Here is a 16,905-nt window from a genome sequence, read left to right as displayed (position 1 = left end):
ATAGCGGAATTTTTTCAGGAACGGAAACATTTTATTACTTATCTATAGTAAAACCTCTAAATAACGGACATTTTTATGGCTAGATTTTGATAACTTTTATTGTAATGTATATTTTTTATTAATATTACATTGTTACGTTATTATAATTTGTCTTTTTCGTCGTGATAAATAGCCATCTTATTCGGTAACTAATTTTATATATTTTGTATAATTTTAAATTCAAACGGTCATAAACAATTAACTTGATTTTCCGGTAGAATTTTTTTTTTTATATGATTTAGAAAACGTATAAAAAGCTTTGTATTAAATATTTAAATTCTAGGTATCAACAGAAAATTTGTTATGAATTTCTAACTACAAAATATAATTTATAATTTTAAAAATGTTGACGTATTTTGTATAAATTATAAATTCGAATGCTTTTAAAAAAAATATTGTGACTATACATTTTGATATTTTTAATTGAAAAATGAACCACTGATTGAAACTTTGTATTACATTTCAAAGTATTTTTAACAATTCATAAATGTATTATTGATATTTATAAAAATAAAAAATACAAACATTTTTAAATTTCTCATGTCTATATAAACATCACAAAAAAAAATTAAAAATATTCTAAAAATTATACTATAATATATAGACAATAATTATTATGATATTAATATTTAGAGAACATTTTAATATCTGTGGTCATTCGTTTTTTAATTATAAAAGAATAAAGAAATCGATTAAGTCAAAAACTAACTGCAGGCTTAGCATGAAAATTCCCGTTTTCCTTAAATTATTGTTTCTGTTTTATGATCACAAAAGAAAAGTACAAAAAATGTTGACCTTATTAAAGTAAAAATTAAATACATTTTTCTATCCAAAGTCATCCACACATTTAAAAAAAAAAATTGATCAAGATCTAAATATTCAAAATTTCTCATTCTTATAAATGACTCAAAAAAAATTAAAATAAATTGTATTATGTTAATTATCTGCTGATATACATAATATATTAGAAAATCTTAAGTATTATTATTGTTTAAATGTTAAAAGTAAAATGAATTACATTATACTTAAAATAATTTAAAATGTCTATACATTACTTAAAACAATTAAAATTTTTAAATTATAATTCTGGATTTAAATTGGATTTGTGTAAAATTTCCAGATTTTCTCAAATATTTTTTTTTTTATTTATTGTTATTCCAATTATTTAGAAATAAATGTGCCTTGTGTTTTTAATTTAAACCTCCAAAGTACAAACTACGCTACTATTACATACACTAATCTATAATATTTTTTCCAGTCATGTTTAAAAATTTTTTTCTTTAAGTTTCGATGAAGAAAAAATAGTTTATCATTTATTATGTTGTATTTTTTAAAGTTTAGATTAAGTAAAAAGTGAACAACCATATTATAAAATATGTCTATTCCAATTTATTCCGCTTAAAGAATACTATACATTTTTTAAAGTATAACGTACTAAGTGTTTAGATCATATTTTTTTTTCTTATTTTGAGATTTTATTCTTTTGTGGTTTAAGACATTTTAATCACTATCGTTTTTATTACAGTATTGTTCCAGTACCGATCCTAATTCATCTAAATGGCGTTTGAATCCTTCAAAACTTTCATATAATCAAGTAATATCAAAATGTTTTAAAATAAAACATAAAAAATTACATAACTTGACCAAAGACGTATCCGGGAATAATTTAACTTTTGCGATTTAAATTAAAATATAGTTTTTCTAGAATTATAATTTTCTTTAATTAATTTCTGAATTTCTTATACAGCCTGTCAAGATTTTATTCATCTATCTACATAGTTGGGACTATTGGAGATAGCGGTTGGCTATTGTTATAAAATTATTATTTATATAATTTTGTTATTATTTTTTTATATATAATATATAGATATAGAATATCTGGACGGCGATGATTTTGATTGCAACTGTGGATGTGCACAATTTCCAGTAATAAACATAATTATTGATAAATGGAAAAAATATGATTTCACAATGTGTCCTAAACTACTTTAATATTATTGATCTTATTATGTTACTTTAAACATTTATTTTTTATTTAATATTCATATCATTAATATCTTTACTAAATCATCATTGATTTACTTGTTTAATCCATTAAAAACAAATAATATATTTAGATCTATTTTATTAATAACTATATTACTTGTATAATGTATATTTCTGTGCAATAAATACAACTTTTAATTACATTGGATTATGTCAAATTGATAAAATTATTTTTTAATTCAATTTAAATTACAATTGCATTTTATTACAATTGCATCATGTATGTATAATGTATATACAATTTAATAATACGAGTATTATACATAAAACGTTCAAGTTTCCACAAATAATATTTTTTAAATTACGACAAAATAATTAAAATCGTTATTTTCCGTTTAAATGTCTAGTTTCATCCAATTTTAAACTGAAAATGTATATGAAAAAAATAGTGCATTTTACGTATTTTTAATATTTTTACTTTATTTATACTTTAATTATTTTTCAAATAGTGATCGAAGTGGTTTTTTATAATATATTCGTAAATAAATTATAACTTAACATTTTTTTTTTTAAATTTATATTTTATTTGAACCACATATTCTGTCTTTGATTCTATATTACTTAATATAGGTAGACGGTAGTTAATATAATAAAAGTCTACTTATAATAATATTGTAATGATTTATCTTTATATTTAAAAGGTGTCTATAAAATAATATTTACAAATTGTTATTGTTTAAATATTAATATATTTAAAAAAATGTTAACTAGATATTCCTAAACAAATATAGACATAAGTAATATAAAAGTTTCTTAAAAATGTTTATTTTATTGACAATATGGGAAAAAATATACTGAAAAAGCTTATTAAGCTGCTTTAATAAAATATAAAACAATCTATCTTTTTATAATAATTAATTAATACAATTAAATAATGAAAAAATAAAAAAAAAATTATGATTTTGGCACCATAGATGCAATTTAAAATACTTAAAATTTGGCTCCCATCGTATTGCTTTTCGTGAATATATGTTTGATAGAGAGCGTGGTGCCGCATGATTGGCACATTGTTAAGTTTTCTTTTCCCATCAACAGGTAATAATTTATGATATTATTGTTTATTCTAATTTCTGATTACGTGATTAAAATAAAGAAAATAAAACAATTTCATGTAAAATGTTGATGATTATGTAACATTTTATTATTTACTAACATATATTATGATTTCATACTATAATGTACAATATAGTTTAATACATGACAGATGTCCTATTTTTTTTTTTTATTAACCATGGACATTATTAGGTTATTAAACAATTAATAAATTATAAATTTAATAAAAGTTTATAATTGATTTAAAATTGCTTTTATAATAAAATGCTATTCAGCAATAGTAAATAGTTAGCACTTTAGGTATAAACAATATCGCAGCACACATAATATATTGTAATAATTAAAATGAAAATTATATTATTGCTTATTTTAAGTATATATTTTTATTCTTCATTAGTTACAACACAAGGTGATTCTTAAACTGTTTATTATTTATTATAATTTTTAATTGTATTGGTAACTCCAAAAAAAAATATTAGATGACTTAAAAGAAATAGAATAGGTTTGATTACATTTTTAACTAAATATAAGTATACCAGTATATGATTAAATCAATTATTTAATCATAAAAATAAATATTAATAATAATATCAAAGTATTACATGCATATTATGTAAGAATATTTTTGTTTATTTAAATTTCATTAAAATTAAATTTTAAATTATTTTATCATTTTAATTTTTTAAACATTAAAACTGATAATTTGTTTGATTTATTATTTATTACAACCATAAAATATTTATTTGTGTGTTTAAGATGGGATGAATACAGATCCGGTAATTTGCAATATAGGTGGACAAATGTGGAACAGTTCTTATATATTAAATATAAATGAATTACCGAAACGTTGTGATATATTTATAGTAGGTCAATTTGCTTTTGACCGTGACGATTGTACCTATGTAATGGAAGCAGATGAAAGTAATTATAAATATCTTAAATACACATACATATTTTAGATTGTAGATTGAACTGATTTTTAATGTTTTGGCTTTACCTTATGGGAGTATACAAAGTCCCATTTGTTTTAAATATATGGGGTGGCCTGTTTAAATGTATTTATTCACTATTTATAAATACTTACAAAAAAACTATTTTTGAAAAAAATTCCAAGACAGTTTTATTTAAGATATACTTACTTATACTTTTATACTTTGTTGCATTATTTTTTATTTTTGAAACTGTTCTATGATATTAATATTAAAAAGGAACATAATATGTGCATAATTTCATAATCTAAAAATGATACAACTCTAATCATTTTCATATAAAAGAAAATATAACGAATATTGATGAACAAATAAGTTGATGTACCATCAAATTTCGTGAGGTACATCTTTTGATTTCACTTTAGATAACTAATAGTTTAATAATGAGAAAAAATAATTAATTATTCAAAAAATGTAATTGAATAAAAATAGAAACAATGTGAAAAGTATATACTTATATAATAGGCTCCGTTATATATTAGCAGATTTCGATGGTATTTGAATAAGTGTAAGTTATTGTAATGCATGTTTAAATTTAAATTTGTATTTAAGAAGATGTTACGCTAGCATGTATTGTCTTCATTTTTCTAATTTCTATAGTATCTAATGCGTACAACATAGCAAGTTTGCGTTCATATCAATTTTATGTTGTTACTTTTTATTGAAGAAAAGGTAAATTTAAAGTAAATTAATCTATTATCAAACTAACTAAGAATAGAATCTAAGGCAGTCTAAGGGCATCTTATAGTTTTTTATAAATATAATACTTTTATAGAGTAAATTATATGTATTTTAAAGATGTAATACATTTTACATAGGTACCTAGCTATAACTCACTTTAAAATAATAACATCAATAATAGCCTATGCGAATGCGATTATATCTTTAAAATTAAGTTTTATAAATTATAATAGGTAAATTCAATCTAATATTAAAACTAAAATAAATGCTGCTGAATTCAAGTTTATTATGTTATACCTATGTTAGTAAGGCGGAGACAGCATATGCCAGTATCCTCTTAATAAACCATTGTATACCAAAAATGATTCACAGCTTATAATATTAAATACATTAACGATATATTTACATTACTATTAAAGTAATCCTTTTTACTTTTCGTCATACAATAGGGGTTATACCGTATAAATAAGAAATAGCTTAATATTAATCTAAATACTTAAAAAACCCCATTGTATATTATAGAAAAATAAAATAAAATGTACAATCATTTCAAATCCTCGATAATACCTTTATATTACAACTATATAGCTAAAATAGTTATTCTTTTTTTGAATATTTTATTTTGTCAAAATTTTAAATTCAAATGTCTATAAAGTAAATTTTGCTTGTATATCTTTAAGACTTTTAAGTTTCAATAAAAACTATTTATGAGAATCATTATATTATATTTTTTTAGAATCTTAAACGAGCTTGATAATTATTATGAACATATTAGATATTAAAAAAATGATGATGATTTATTATTATTATTAAAATTATTTAAAATAATAATTATATTTTTAGAGTTACAAAAATATTACAATACATTTTTACCAAAAACATTGCATTTGTGTATAAATTATAATAATATAAATAAAAACTCCAAGTCCCAATAAATAATACTTTTGGATTACAACAAATTAAAATAAATAAAAATGCCATTCTTCGCGCATCTAAATATCAAATTACATCCGAATGTAAATCAAATATTATTTTTAAAAATACTGCTTATAATTTTTTTATTTTTAAATTCTATGGTTAAGTGGAAAAAAAACCATCCATTGAATTTTCTAACTTTTTAATCTAATAAAAATCTGGTTTTGTATACAATTCAGTTTTTCTTTTTTTTTACTGATTATTTTGAAAAGTATTCGGATTTTTTTACTCTTGATTACCCCAAAGTATCAACTTAATCTATTTATTAGCAGTAAACCACCCTTAATGATGAAAATCATATCATCTCTACTACTCCAATAAGTGATGACAGACATATTAATAAAAATAAAACATTTATTAATGTATTATCATTGTATAATGTATTCATAGTTACATTGCCCTCCCTGCTCGAGTCTAAAATGAATGGTGTGTGACAGCAGTTGGTCGGCAATAATATAACTAGTAATTAGATAAAAATGCGAAACTGGTTGTCAGTGACGATAACCAAATATGAATACAGTGGTTTTTTTTATTACATTGTAATATATTATAATTAATAACCGTTATAAATAACTCACCATTTATTTATTTTTAACTATTATATAATTATAAATGTACATATCATATCAATTAATTATTATCACTACCTATTTATAAATTTTTATATAATTACTAATAAGATAACTAATAAAAACTACATATTAAATACTTTATGTAATCTGTAATCATATCAATATTTTAATTTTTAATAATTATAGATATAATACAAAGTTTGTCTGAAGCTAACAAAATTGTTTTCTTAAGCATCGGGTTCATAGATGAAGATGATTGGAGCTCAATTTTTGATCCTCCGGATATAGATTTGTACAATACTCAAAAATTTAATCCATTGGTTGAATTTTTAAATAAATACAAAATTGGTGGTCTTATTATTAATTTCCGAGATATATATGTGAGTTAAATATGGCATTATTAAATTGTTTATTAAATCGTATTTGTTACGTTCTAATATTAATTAAATTTTAAATTTTAAAATGGTAAATTTTAATCATATATTCAATATCCACAAATAAAATCAAAATATTTTATATTTTTTTCCATAATTTCATTTACAAGAATATTAAATGCTCTGAATAGATATATTTCAATATAATCTTAGTCAGTATCATTAAAAATAGTGTTACTATTTTATAAATATGACGTAGTGCCGTACTGATATGTAAACTCTGGTTACCTAATGGTATTAGTGTAAAGTTATTTCTAGTTCTCTGATAAATTACCTTGAATTCCTAGTTTGAACGATACGTGTCCACTTTTCATAATCTACGGTTGTGTTAAGCCGATCAGCTATTTATTATCAGTGTTCACTGTGTTCAGTGTTAGTCTAATCGCTTGATATAAAGTCTCACGCTTCGCTATCTATTGTACACATCTTTACTATCTATACTATTCTATAATATATTATATATAATAAACCTCGTTTGCGCGTCACATCTAAGTGTTCGCTTATATATGTCCTCTTTCTATCCATTATACTTTAAGCCAGGGGTAACCAATTACTATTTTTGAATGGTCACATTAGGAATATGAAAATTTTCTGAAGAGCCATCAACATTATATTAAGTACACATTTTTAATATAATATAATATAATAGGATAATATAGGTATTATTTTAAAATTAGATGTAATGAGAACATTATTTTTTTTATTATTATTATTTTCTATTGTTTATAAACATTAAGAACATAATTAATATTACAAATATTTAAAAAAAATTAAAGGTAATTAATTAATTAATTATAAATACAATAAAATAGAAAACTGTTTAGTGAAAAAAATGACCAATCGATAGCAACCGATATATCAACTGTTATCGGTAAAAACCAATAATATTTAACAAAAATAATAATTTACAATAATAACACGTGACACGTCATTTAATATTATCGTAATATGTGTTATTTATTCTTTATCTACGTGCCGGATAAAATTTATTCGTGGGCCACAATTTGGTGACCCAAACTTTAGGCTATACTTTTGGTCTTGCAGTCAATCACTATTTTTAACTTACAATATACTTTAAAAGTTTAAATAAGCAAATCATCACCAGGACTTGATTAACCTTTTCTACTTCGGCTAAGTCAAACCCGTCTTAATTTCTTATACAAAGATCTGTTGATGATATTCTTAAAGAAATTTTATAAGTTTACACTACTCAGAACAAAAAGATATAAATATGAAATTAAAGTTACTCTTCGAAACTCTTTTCTAGTAGTTTGTAAACATCACCAAAAAAATTGCTTGTTAAAAAAATTCAACGTGCTTGACTAAAATATTCTAGTACTTAAGTCTAAGCCCATCATACCTCCAATAACCACTTACATTACTAATATTCTTCAAGAGTACAACGAATATATGAGAGATATAAATCGAACGTCATAATTTGCAATGTACCCGAATTTCCATCAATAGACTTGTGGTCTTTCAACTGATGCACTTTTTGAATTCAAACCAATCCGTTTGGGTAAAAGTATTTCTTCTAAACCTAGACCAATAAGGTGTCATTTACATCAGTTAAGACACTGCATTTCATATTTAGTTCAAAATTCGTTCTACTAAGTCTAACCAAGCAGTCAATATACTTTCTGTATTTATAGTTCACGACAAGACTGCGCAGAAACGTGAGAAACTTAGTTCCTACCATCTTGAATTTAAGCAACATAATAACGCAATAGAAACAAACCTCACCATTACTTACCGACACGATGTACCTTGCATACTTGTAGCCATGTAAAATTAACCTCCAAGTAACTCTCAACCACACATAAACCAAAACATCATCGTACTAATCATCTACTTCTATCATAACTGTCGTGGACTTTGAACAAAACTCACCAACAGTTAACAGTTATACTACAATTTTTTGGGCTTGTCTCGTATTCCTGTAAATAATAGAAATAAAATAAATTAATATTATACTTTTTTTTAGGTTAAAATAGAAAATTTGGCACAAAAAATAGGTGACTTTGCCGCTTCCATTAAAAAAGAAATAGATGGATTAATAGTTGGTTTAATCATAACCGGTTTGAACTATAAAATGTTTCCAGATAATACACGTAAGTAAAATAGATTTTTTGTGTATACTTATAGGTTTTGTAAATTATTTCATAATATTCTAATTATGTTATTCAAGTTTTTGATTTCACATTAACAAATGATATTTTGGATACTTATTTCATTGATTTTTCATTTTTAAACGAATGTGATGAAAATTCAAAAAAAACTGGTGTGAGTCCAATTACTAGTGAAACTATGACATCTATAGTATGTACCTGTTTTTATAAATAGTAACATTGTCTAATTTATAAGAAAAAATTATATACGCATTTATGTTCAGGAACAAGTCACTTGTGCTGTAATGAGTTCATCTATGGATAAATCGAAAATTTATGCTTTGATACAAGTAACTGTTATTATTCCAAAATCACTTGTTGCAGAATTCGATAAAGAGATCACAACTTATTCAATAGTATGGTTAATCTTAAAATAAATAATTATTTTATGATGTATAGTACATTTAGATTAAAAAGAGAACACTATGTGAAGTAATTTATTTTACTATTAGCAATATTTGCATATTGAATTAATTGTTGATAAAAAATTGCATTTTAAAATATTGTTGTGTGTATTTTATACATATGAATAATATTATGCAGTATTGTTGCCATCATAAACTTAATGTAATGTTATGAACTATTTTAAATGTAAATATAAACTATATATTAAATATATGTAAAAAGAAGCTTAGCCCATAAAAATAAAAATAAATTAATTAAAAATGTTAAATTTTTATGAAAATAAATACAATTCAAAGAAAATCTAAAAATGTATAGTTAAATAACTTTCTCAATCTGATTACAGTATTGTGGCAGTAACGATCTAGCTAATTCACACCAGTTGTGTGCGAACCCTTCAAAACTTTCATATGATCAAGTAAATATATTAATAATATAATAAACAATTAAGCCAATATAAATTATAAATTACTTGTCCGAAGACTTATCCGAGGTTATTTTTTATTTTTACATTATTTTTTAAATAAATCTATAGTTTGTATAGAATACAAATTCAATTCAGAATTTGTTTCAGTTTAATCTACTTTTCTACATAGAAGGGAAAATTATTAATTATATTAATTATAAATGTTGTAAAATTAGTTTTAATATAATTTTGTTGTTTGATTTAGGGAGCTTATGCAAAACAATTCTACATTGGAATATTTTTAGATAGTCTGGATGCAGATGATTATGAATGCGGTTGTGGTTGCGGAAAATTCCCAGTGTCAAATGCAATTATTGATGGGTGGGAATCATGTACTTTTACAGAATGTTCTAAAATAGATCAAAGTTAACCAATTCATTTTAAAATTAATAATAATAATAAAAACATTTACGATTTTTTTCTTTAAACAGTTACAATCATCTAAATTATTTCTAATTAATCAATGTACATGTTTGATAATATATTTAATATATTTAACTACATCAATTAAAATATGTAAGTTAGTTTATAACTTTAAGTCTGTTTAGTAAATATAACTTTTTATTGTATTCCATTATATTAATTAAACAATTAAAAAATTAAACAAAAAAACAATAATGGTTCATATGACTATTGACTATATTAAACTATGTAGTATGTACAATTATAAAAATAGATGGAAAAATTGTGCTAATTTAAATTGTTCCATAGTAGAAAATAGGTAACCAATCTGCTGTAGAGTAGGTTTCGAATTTACCCCGTTCTTGAGTAAATCACTGTAATGTATGTATTACATTTAAATTTGATTATAAATCATTACGTACGAAAAATGACGGTTTGTCAGCCTATATTATTAAGTATAATTTATTGATGACATGTTAATAATGTTATTATAAATTTTTTTTTTTTACTTTACTATATAATTAATACGACAAATTACATTTTTTTTTTGAAAAAACATTGCAATCATAATATTATTTATACTGAATCATTACATATTGTATTTACAATGATTTACAAAAAAAATTGTTTCACTATTCATTAAAATAAGTAGTGGGAATCTTTTGTTCTTAACCACTCATATTACAAAAAAGCTCCAATTCAATAACAGAAATCACCCCTCAAAATATTTGCTCGCTTTAAATTGTTTTAAGAGTTTTCATAGTTTTCAAATATTATTGAAAAATGTGCAAAAATATAATTACCAAGGTTCATTAATGATTACGGAACATTTAATAAAACAAAACAATTTGGATTTAGGGAGAATACAGGTTGCCAAGATGGCATTATACAATCTTCTATTTTTCTAATTTAATACACGGAGCATTAAACAAAAACAAAAAATACTTAGGTATACGAGTATTCTTGGACATGGCGAAATCATTTGATTCAACATCACATGAAGTACTGTTAAAATAATCTAAAACAATAATAGGATATAACACATTTTGATAATGGTTCAAATTATATCTCTTTAATAGGCCTCAAACAGTCGGAATTAATGCCACTGTAAATGATTCATTTATTGTTAAAGTTAAGTATAGGCGTTTAGATTACAGACTATACAGCAAGGAACCGTATCAGGTCCATCACAATAATTTTCAATTTATGTTTATGGCTTATTAAATTTGGATATTGATGGTAACATATTAACTTTTTCTGACGATACGGTATTATTTTTAGAGTGAAAATTGGTCTGATGTGGAAAAAAATCGAACATAGGATTGTCAGTGGTTAATAAATTATCTACGAACAATAGTTTAATGCTTAATAAAGAAAAATCAAACTTTATACCTTTGGCTATTTCAAACAAACCAGAGCAAATAATAATAAAATTAAAAAAACTTTGAAAAAAATATACAAGTATTTGTAATAAAAACTGCCGATATATAACTAGAGCAAGTTCAGCCAAATATTTAAGAGTAATATTTGATACATTTAAATAGTATAGTAATGCGTTTCAGGAAATGTTTCTATATTTTTAATGAACTACGGAATATCTTAGATATTTCAAGTCTAAAAATGGTATAATTTGCAATAGTTCAGTCAATTTTAATGTGTGTAATAATTGTGCGGTGCTCAGCTTATAAAAATGTGTTTGAAGTTTGAACCATTAAATATAACGCATAGAATGATTATCAGATTAAATAGTAAAATACTATAATATTTATCATCAATATTGCGCAAATAAGTAAATCGAAAAACTATAAATTTTAACACTAGAAGAATTATACAATAAACAATCAATAATACAAATTTACAAAAACAAAAGAGGAATTTAAATTTCATAATAAATATAACACAAATACTGATGAGTTAATATAAACAGATAAAATAATATGGATAATTTTATTCTGTTGAGCATAAGAACTGTAAGAATTGTAAACAAAGTCTTGCGTTCTCAGTGTTTGGACACTCAAAAGCTACAAAAGAGAAACTATATATATAAACTTTATAAATACAACGATTAAATATTTATTTTAATAAAATCTTTGAAATGAAATTTTCTAGGAATACATAATCATGTATTATGGTTTTAATATTTTTTATAAACTAAACTGAAAGGTTTGTTATGTTTATTACGTATATCAAAGTATATTAAAATGTATGTATATAATGTTTTGTTATCAGATTAATTATCGATTAATATGTTTATCTAAATACAGTTGTTACGGCTAAAAAAAAATATTTTCCAGAAATACCGTTACATTGAAATGACAGCCGTTAGATTTATCATACCATTAAATTATTATTTTTTACTTGACTTTATGTCGGTATAATAAATAAATTATTCTAACATGTTATTTTAAATACTTTATTTCACGTAATATTTATTTAAGCTATTTATTTGAGCTTTAAATTACTAATTTTTCTGTGTGATGATTATGATATATGTATATATATTTAAAATTGCCTAAAACAGTTTTGAAATATTATCCGTTTTAGATAGTAAGTGGGGGTCAAGCAAAAAAAAAAATAACAATAATAAGTAATTTTAATCATTCTTATTAATTAAGCAAAAATTAAATTCGTATTGTCCTACAGAATGCTATATTATGTACATATTGTAAAAAAAAAAATCTGCTATATGGTATACGTATACTTTATATGTGTGCTAACCGTATCATTTTGTAATTTTTCCCATAACATATAATTAATTATTAGATTTACCAGTATAAAAAAAAAAAAAATCATTGTAAAAACACTAGCATTTTCGTTCCACTCAGATTCTAAAAAAAATTTCGTCGATGACATTTCGGGGGGAGGGGGGATCCGAACCCCGTGGACCCCCCCTCTGACTACGTCCCTGATCTAAAATATAATATGATAAGTTAGTAACGTCCATGTTATTGTTCTAAAAAGTTGGATATTATATATGTGTCTATCACTGTTTTAAAGATGGAACAACAATTTTGTATCCAATAATATGTATCAATATATTTCTTATACAAAGAAAGTGCATCCCTGTTATACAAATATTAATTAAACTACCTAAGACCTAAGTTCACCTACTATTAAAATAACTTAAAATGTCAATATATATCCAAAATATTTTAAAAATAATTTTTAAATATTCCACCACTAAAATAAAAATAGCTTTTTAACCGATTCGAACATCAAAAGCTTATTTTTACTTAATTCTTAATACATTTTGCTTTTTCATTTTTTGGATTATTTAATTTCAACAAGCATCAGATGTTTTGTGATGATTACAAAATTTTAACTTCAAATACATATAAAAAAAAAATTGAGCCTACATTTTTAATATTTTTTAAATTTTTGTAAAAATTCGAAAATTGATAATAACTCCTAATATAAATTTAGCTTATAATTAAAATGTTTAAAGTAACAAAAATAAAACCAAACACGCAGTACATTCACTTTTTATTTATAATATAATTAACAATTCTGATAACATAATTGACATCAAAATAATGGAATATTATTTTCTTAAATTTAAATTATCATATTATGATTTATTATTTACTCACGTAATTCCATTATACCATAAAATACAAGGTATTATGATACATTTATATCGAGCAGATGTCTAAATTTTAGGTATGAATTATGTACATTATTAGTGATTAAATAAATTATAAATTATAAATTAAGTTGATAAAATTGATTTAAATTACATCGAGCAGATGTCTAAATTTTAAGTATGAATTATGTACATTATTAATGATTAAATAAATTATAGATTATAAATTAAGTTGATAAAATTAATTTAAAATTATTTTAAAATAACATTTTGTTCTACAATAGTAAATAATTTCTAACATTTTGAGTAGAAATAAAACCTCAAACATTCTATAAAATAAAAAAAGAAATGAAAATTATATTAATACTAATTTTGAGTATATTTTATTATTCAACATTAGTTACGACACAAGGTAATTAAACTTTTTATTATTTAAAATAAATTATTGTAATTGTCTTAGTGTTTACAAATATATTCAATGACTTAAAAAGGATAAAATAAGTTCTATTACATTTTTAATTGAACATAAGTATATAATTAATAAAATTATAAAAATAATTATTAATAATAATATAATTATTACAAGAGAATATTTTTGTTTATTTAAATTGTATTCAATTATATTCAGGTTATTTTAATATTTTTAATTACCTAACTAATATTTGTTTTATTATTATTATTATTATTTATTACATCTATAATATATTTATATATGTGTTTAAGATGGCGGCGTGAAGCCAGTAATTTGCTCTATAGCTGGAGAAACGTGGATGAATACTGATACATATAATATAAATGATTTTCCAGAATCTTGTGATATATTTACTATAGGTCAATTTACTTTTGACCGCGATGATGGCACTTATGTAATGAAAGAAGATGAAAGTAATTTTAAACATCTTAAATAAACATACATATTATTGTGTGATTGTAGAACACACTGCTTAGTATTTGCTTAATACAAATTTGGTGACTCGATTAACTATATTATATTCATTTACTCTATTCAAAACTTTAAATGAAAAACCCTTTTTAAAAATATTTCGGTAGAAGAATTGTATTTAAAGAGAACTTAAAGACATTGTATAATATTCTTTATGGTTCGTCAGACCGTTCTAGGTTTTTTGTAATGTAAGATAGGTACTTATATTATGTATAATTTCCTAATCTTAGACAAAATAGAAATCTAAACTATTTGTATAGAAAATAAATATTAACTATTGAGGACCAGCTAAGAAAATGGTGTAAAACCAATTGTATGTAATACACCTTGGAACTTTATTCGTGATAACTAACAGCTTAATGTTGGGAAAAAAAATTAATTATTTAATATTTAATTTCAATATCACGTTTTTTTTTTAGCCACAATAATATAAATAATAATAAGACAAAAATATAAAGTAATAGTGATGGGTGAAAGTAATGCTAACCAGACACATGTTGTAGGTAATCAAACATGCCTAAATTGGTTTATAAACAAATTATCATATAGTTATAAATTTAAGTAATATTATATCAATAAATTATTATTAGTAGTAGTAAATGCCAATGTTAAGTTAACTGTTACATATTATGTACTAAACACTGCATCTAATTCAATCAAAATTTTAATAATTAAAGAATTAATGAAGTGCTTGCAAGATGCCGGTAAAACTGTATACTTATTCATTGGGTTCATTTATGGCAGTAATAGTTGGGCCACAATATTTGATCCTCCAGATGTAAATCTATTTGAAACGCAATCACTTAATCCATTGATCAAGTTTTTAAATGACTTTAAAATTGGCGGTCTTCTTATCGACAGTTTAAACATGATATATTATGTAAGTAAAATATTACATAATTTTATTATTTTTTAATTAAATCGTTTTAAAATTATTTTATTAATTTAATGTAAAATGTTTAATTTTGATGATGAAAATATATTACGTATAATACAAATCCGAATTTTTTTTAATTTTTTTTTTCATCGGTTATATTTACAAGGAATTCATATACTTAAAAAAATAATGTATCTCTAACTTATCTTTATCAATACTATCAAAAATATGGTACTTCATTCGGACACTCCGAAGTTATGTGCAAACAAACTATTCTGCAGTTACCGATTAGTGATTATAGTAGACACTTATATTTAAGCAATTACACACTATTAGCAGTTACAGTTACCATATAATCAACTTATTAAAAAATACTAAACTCTATATGCTACTCAAAAAAATAATTACATACAAATAAAATATATATTTTTTAATTTTTTTTTTTTTATTTAATCTTATTTATCATACTATTATTTATTATCCCATCAACGGATAATTGTTTCAGCTCCCGGTTGCAAATTTAGAACAAAAAATTAGTGACTTTGTCACTTCGATTAAAAATAAAGTAGATCAATTAAAAGTTGGATTAGTCTTAACTGGAAGAATCTATAAAAACTTTACAAATCATAATCGTAAATATAAAATATTCAAGTACAACAAATTATTATTGTTCTTAATATTTATGTCTCAATTATGTTCTTCAAGTTTTTGATTTTACAAAAATAAATAATGTGTTGGATATGTATGTCATTGATATGTCAAATTTAAACGTATGTGATAATGAAGCATTAGAAATCGGTTTGCTTCCAGTAACAACCACTAGTCCGGATATGACGTCTTTAGTATGCACTTATTATGAAAAATATTAAAATTTTATAGTTTATAAAGGAATATTTTTTTTTACACGTTATTTTTTCAGGAACTTGTTACTACTGCTGTCACTAGTTCAACTATGGATAAATCAAAACTATATGCTTCGATACAAGCATCTGTAATGATTCCAGAACCTCTTGCTGCTAAATACACTTTGCATACTACAGCTTATTCTGATGTATGATGCATTTTATAATAAATATTGATTTAATGGTGGAATATAATTCTTATTTTTTTTTAAAAAAGGAGCAAGTTTGATATACAGTATGTGTTGAGTTAGTCACTGCAAATTAATGTATTAAATTTGAATTTAATGATATATCGCTGTAAACAAAGTATATGATTCTGAATGGAAATAATCTGTCAGCATATATCACTAAATATATTATACAAAATTATGCT

At 22.8% G+C, this 16,905-nt stretch overlaps 1 protein-coding gene across 1 annotated transcript; it reads left to right on the top strand.

The window, feature by feature from the left end:
- The first annotated feature begins 3,483 nt into the window (after positions 1–3,483).
- LOC132931338 (uncharacterized) lies at positions 3,484–10,195 on the top strand. Its single transcript, XM_060997392.1, has 9 exons — positions 3,484–3,547; positions 3,895–4,059; positions 6,542–6,739; positions 7,467–7,468; positions 8,774–8,900; positions 8,978–9,108; positions 9,182–9,313; positions 9,706–9,777; positions 10,031–10,195. The coding sequence occupies exons 1-9, from the start codon at positions 3,484–3,486 to the stop codon at positions 10,193–10,195; spliced, it is 1,056 nt and encodes a 351-aa protein (XP_060853375.1).
- The last annotated feature ends 6,710 nt before the right edge of the window (positions 10,196–16,905 follow it).

This window comes from Rhopalosiphum padi, chromosome 1 (genome assembly GCF_020882245.1).
Source record: "Rhopalosiphum padi isolate XX-2018 chromosome 1, ASM2088224v1, whole genome shotgun sequence".
Taxonomy (NCBI): Eukaryota; Metazoa; Arthropoda; class Insecta; order Hemiptera; family Aphididae; genus Rhopalosiphum; species Rhopalosiphum padi.
This window is presented reverse-complemented; position numbering and strand designations above follow the sequence as displayed.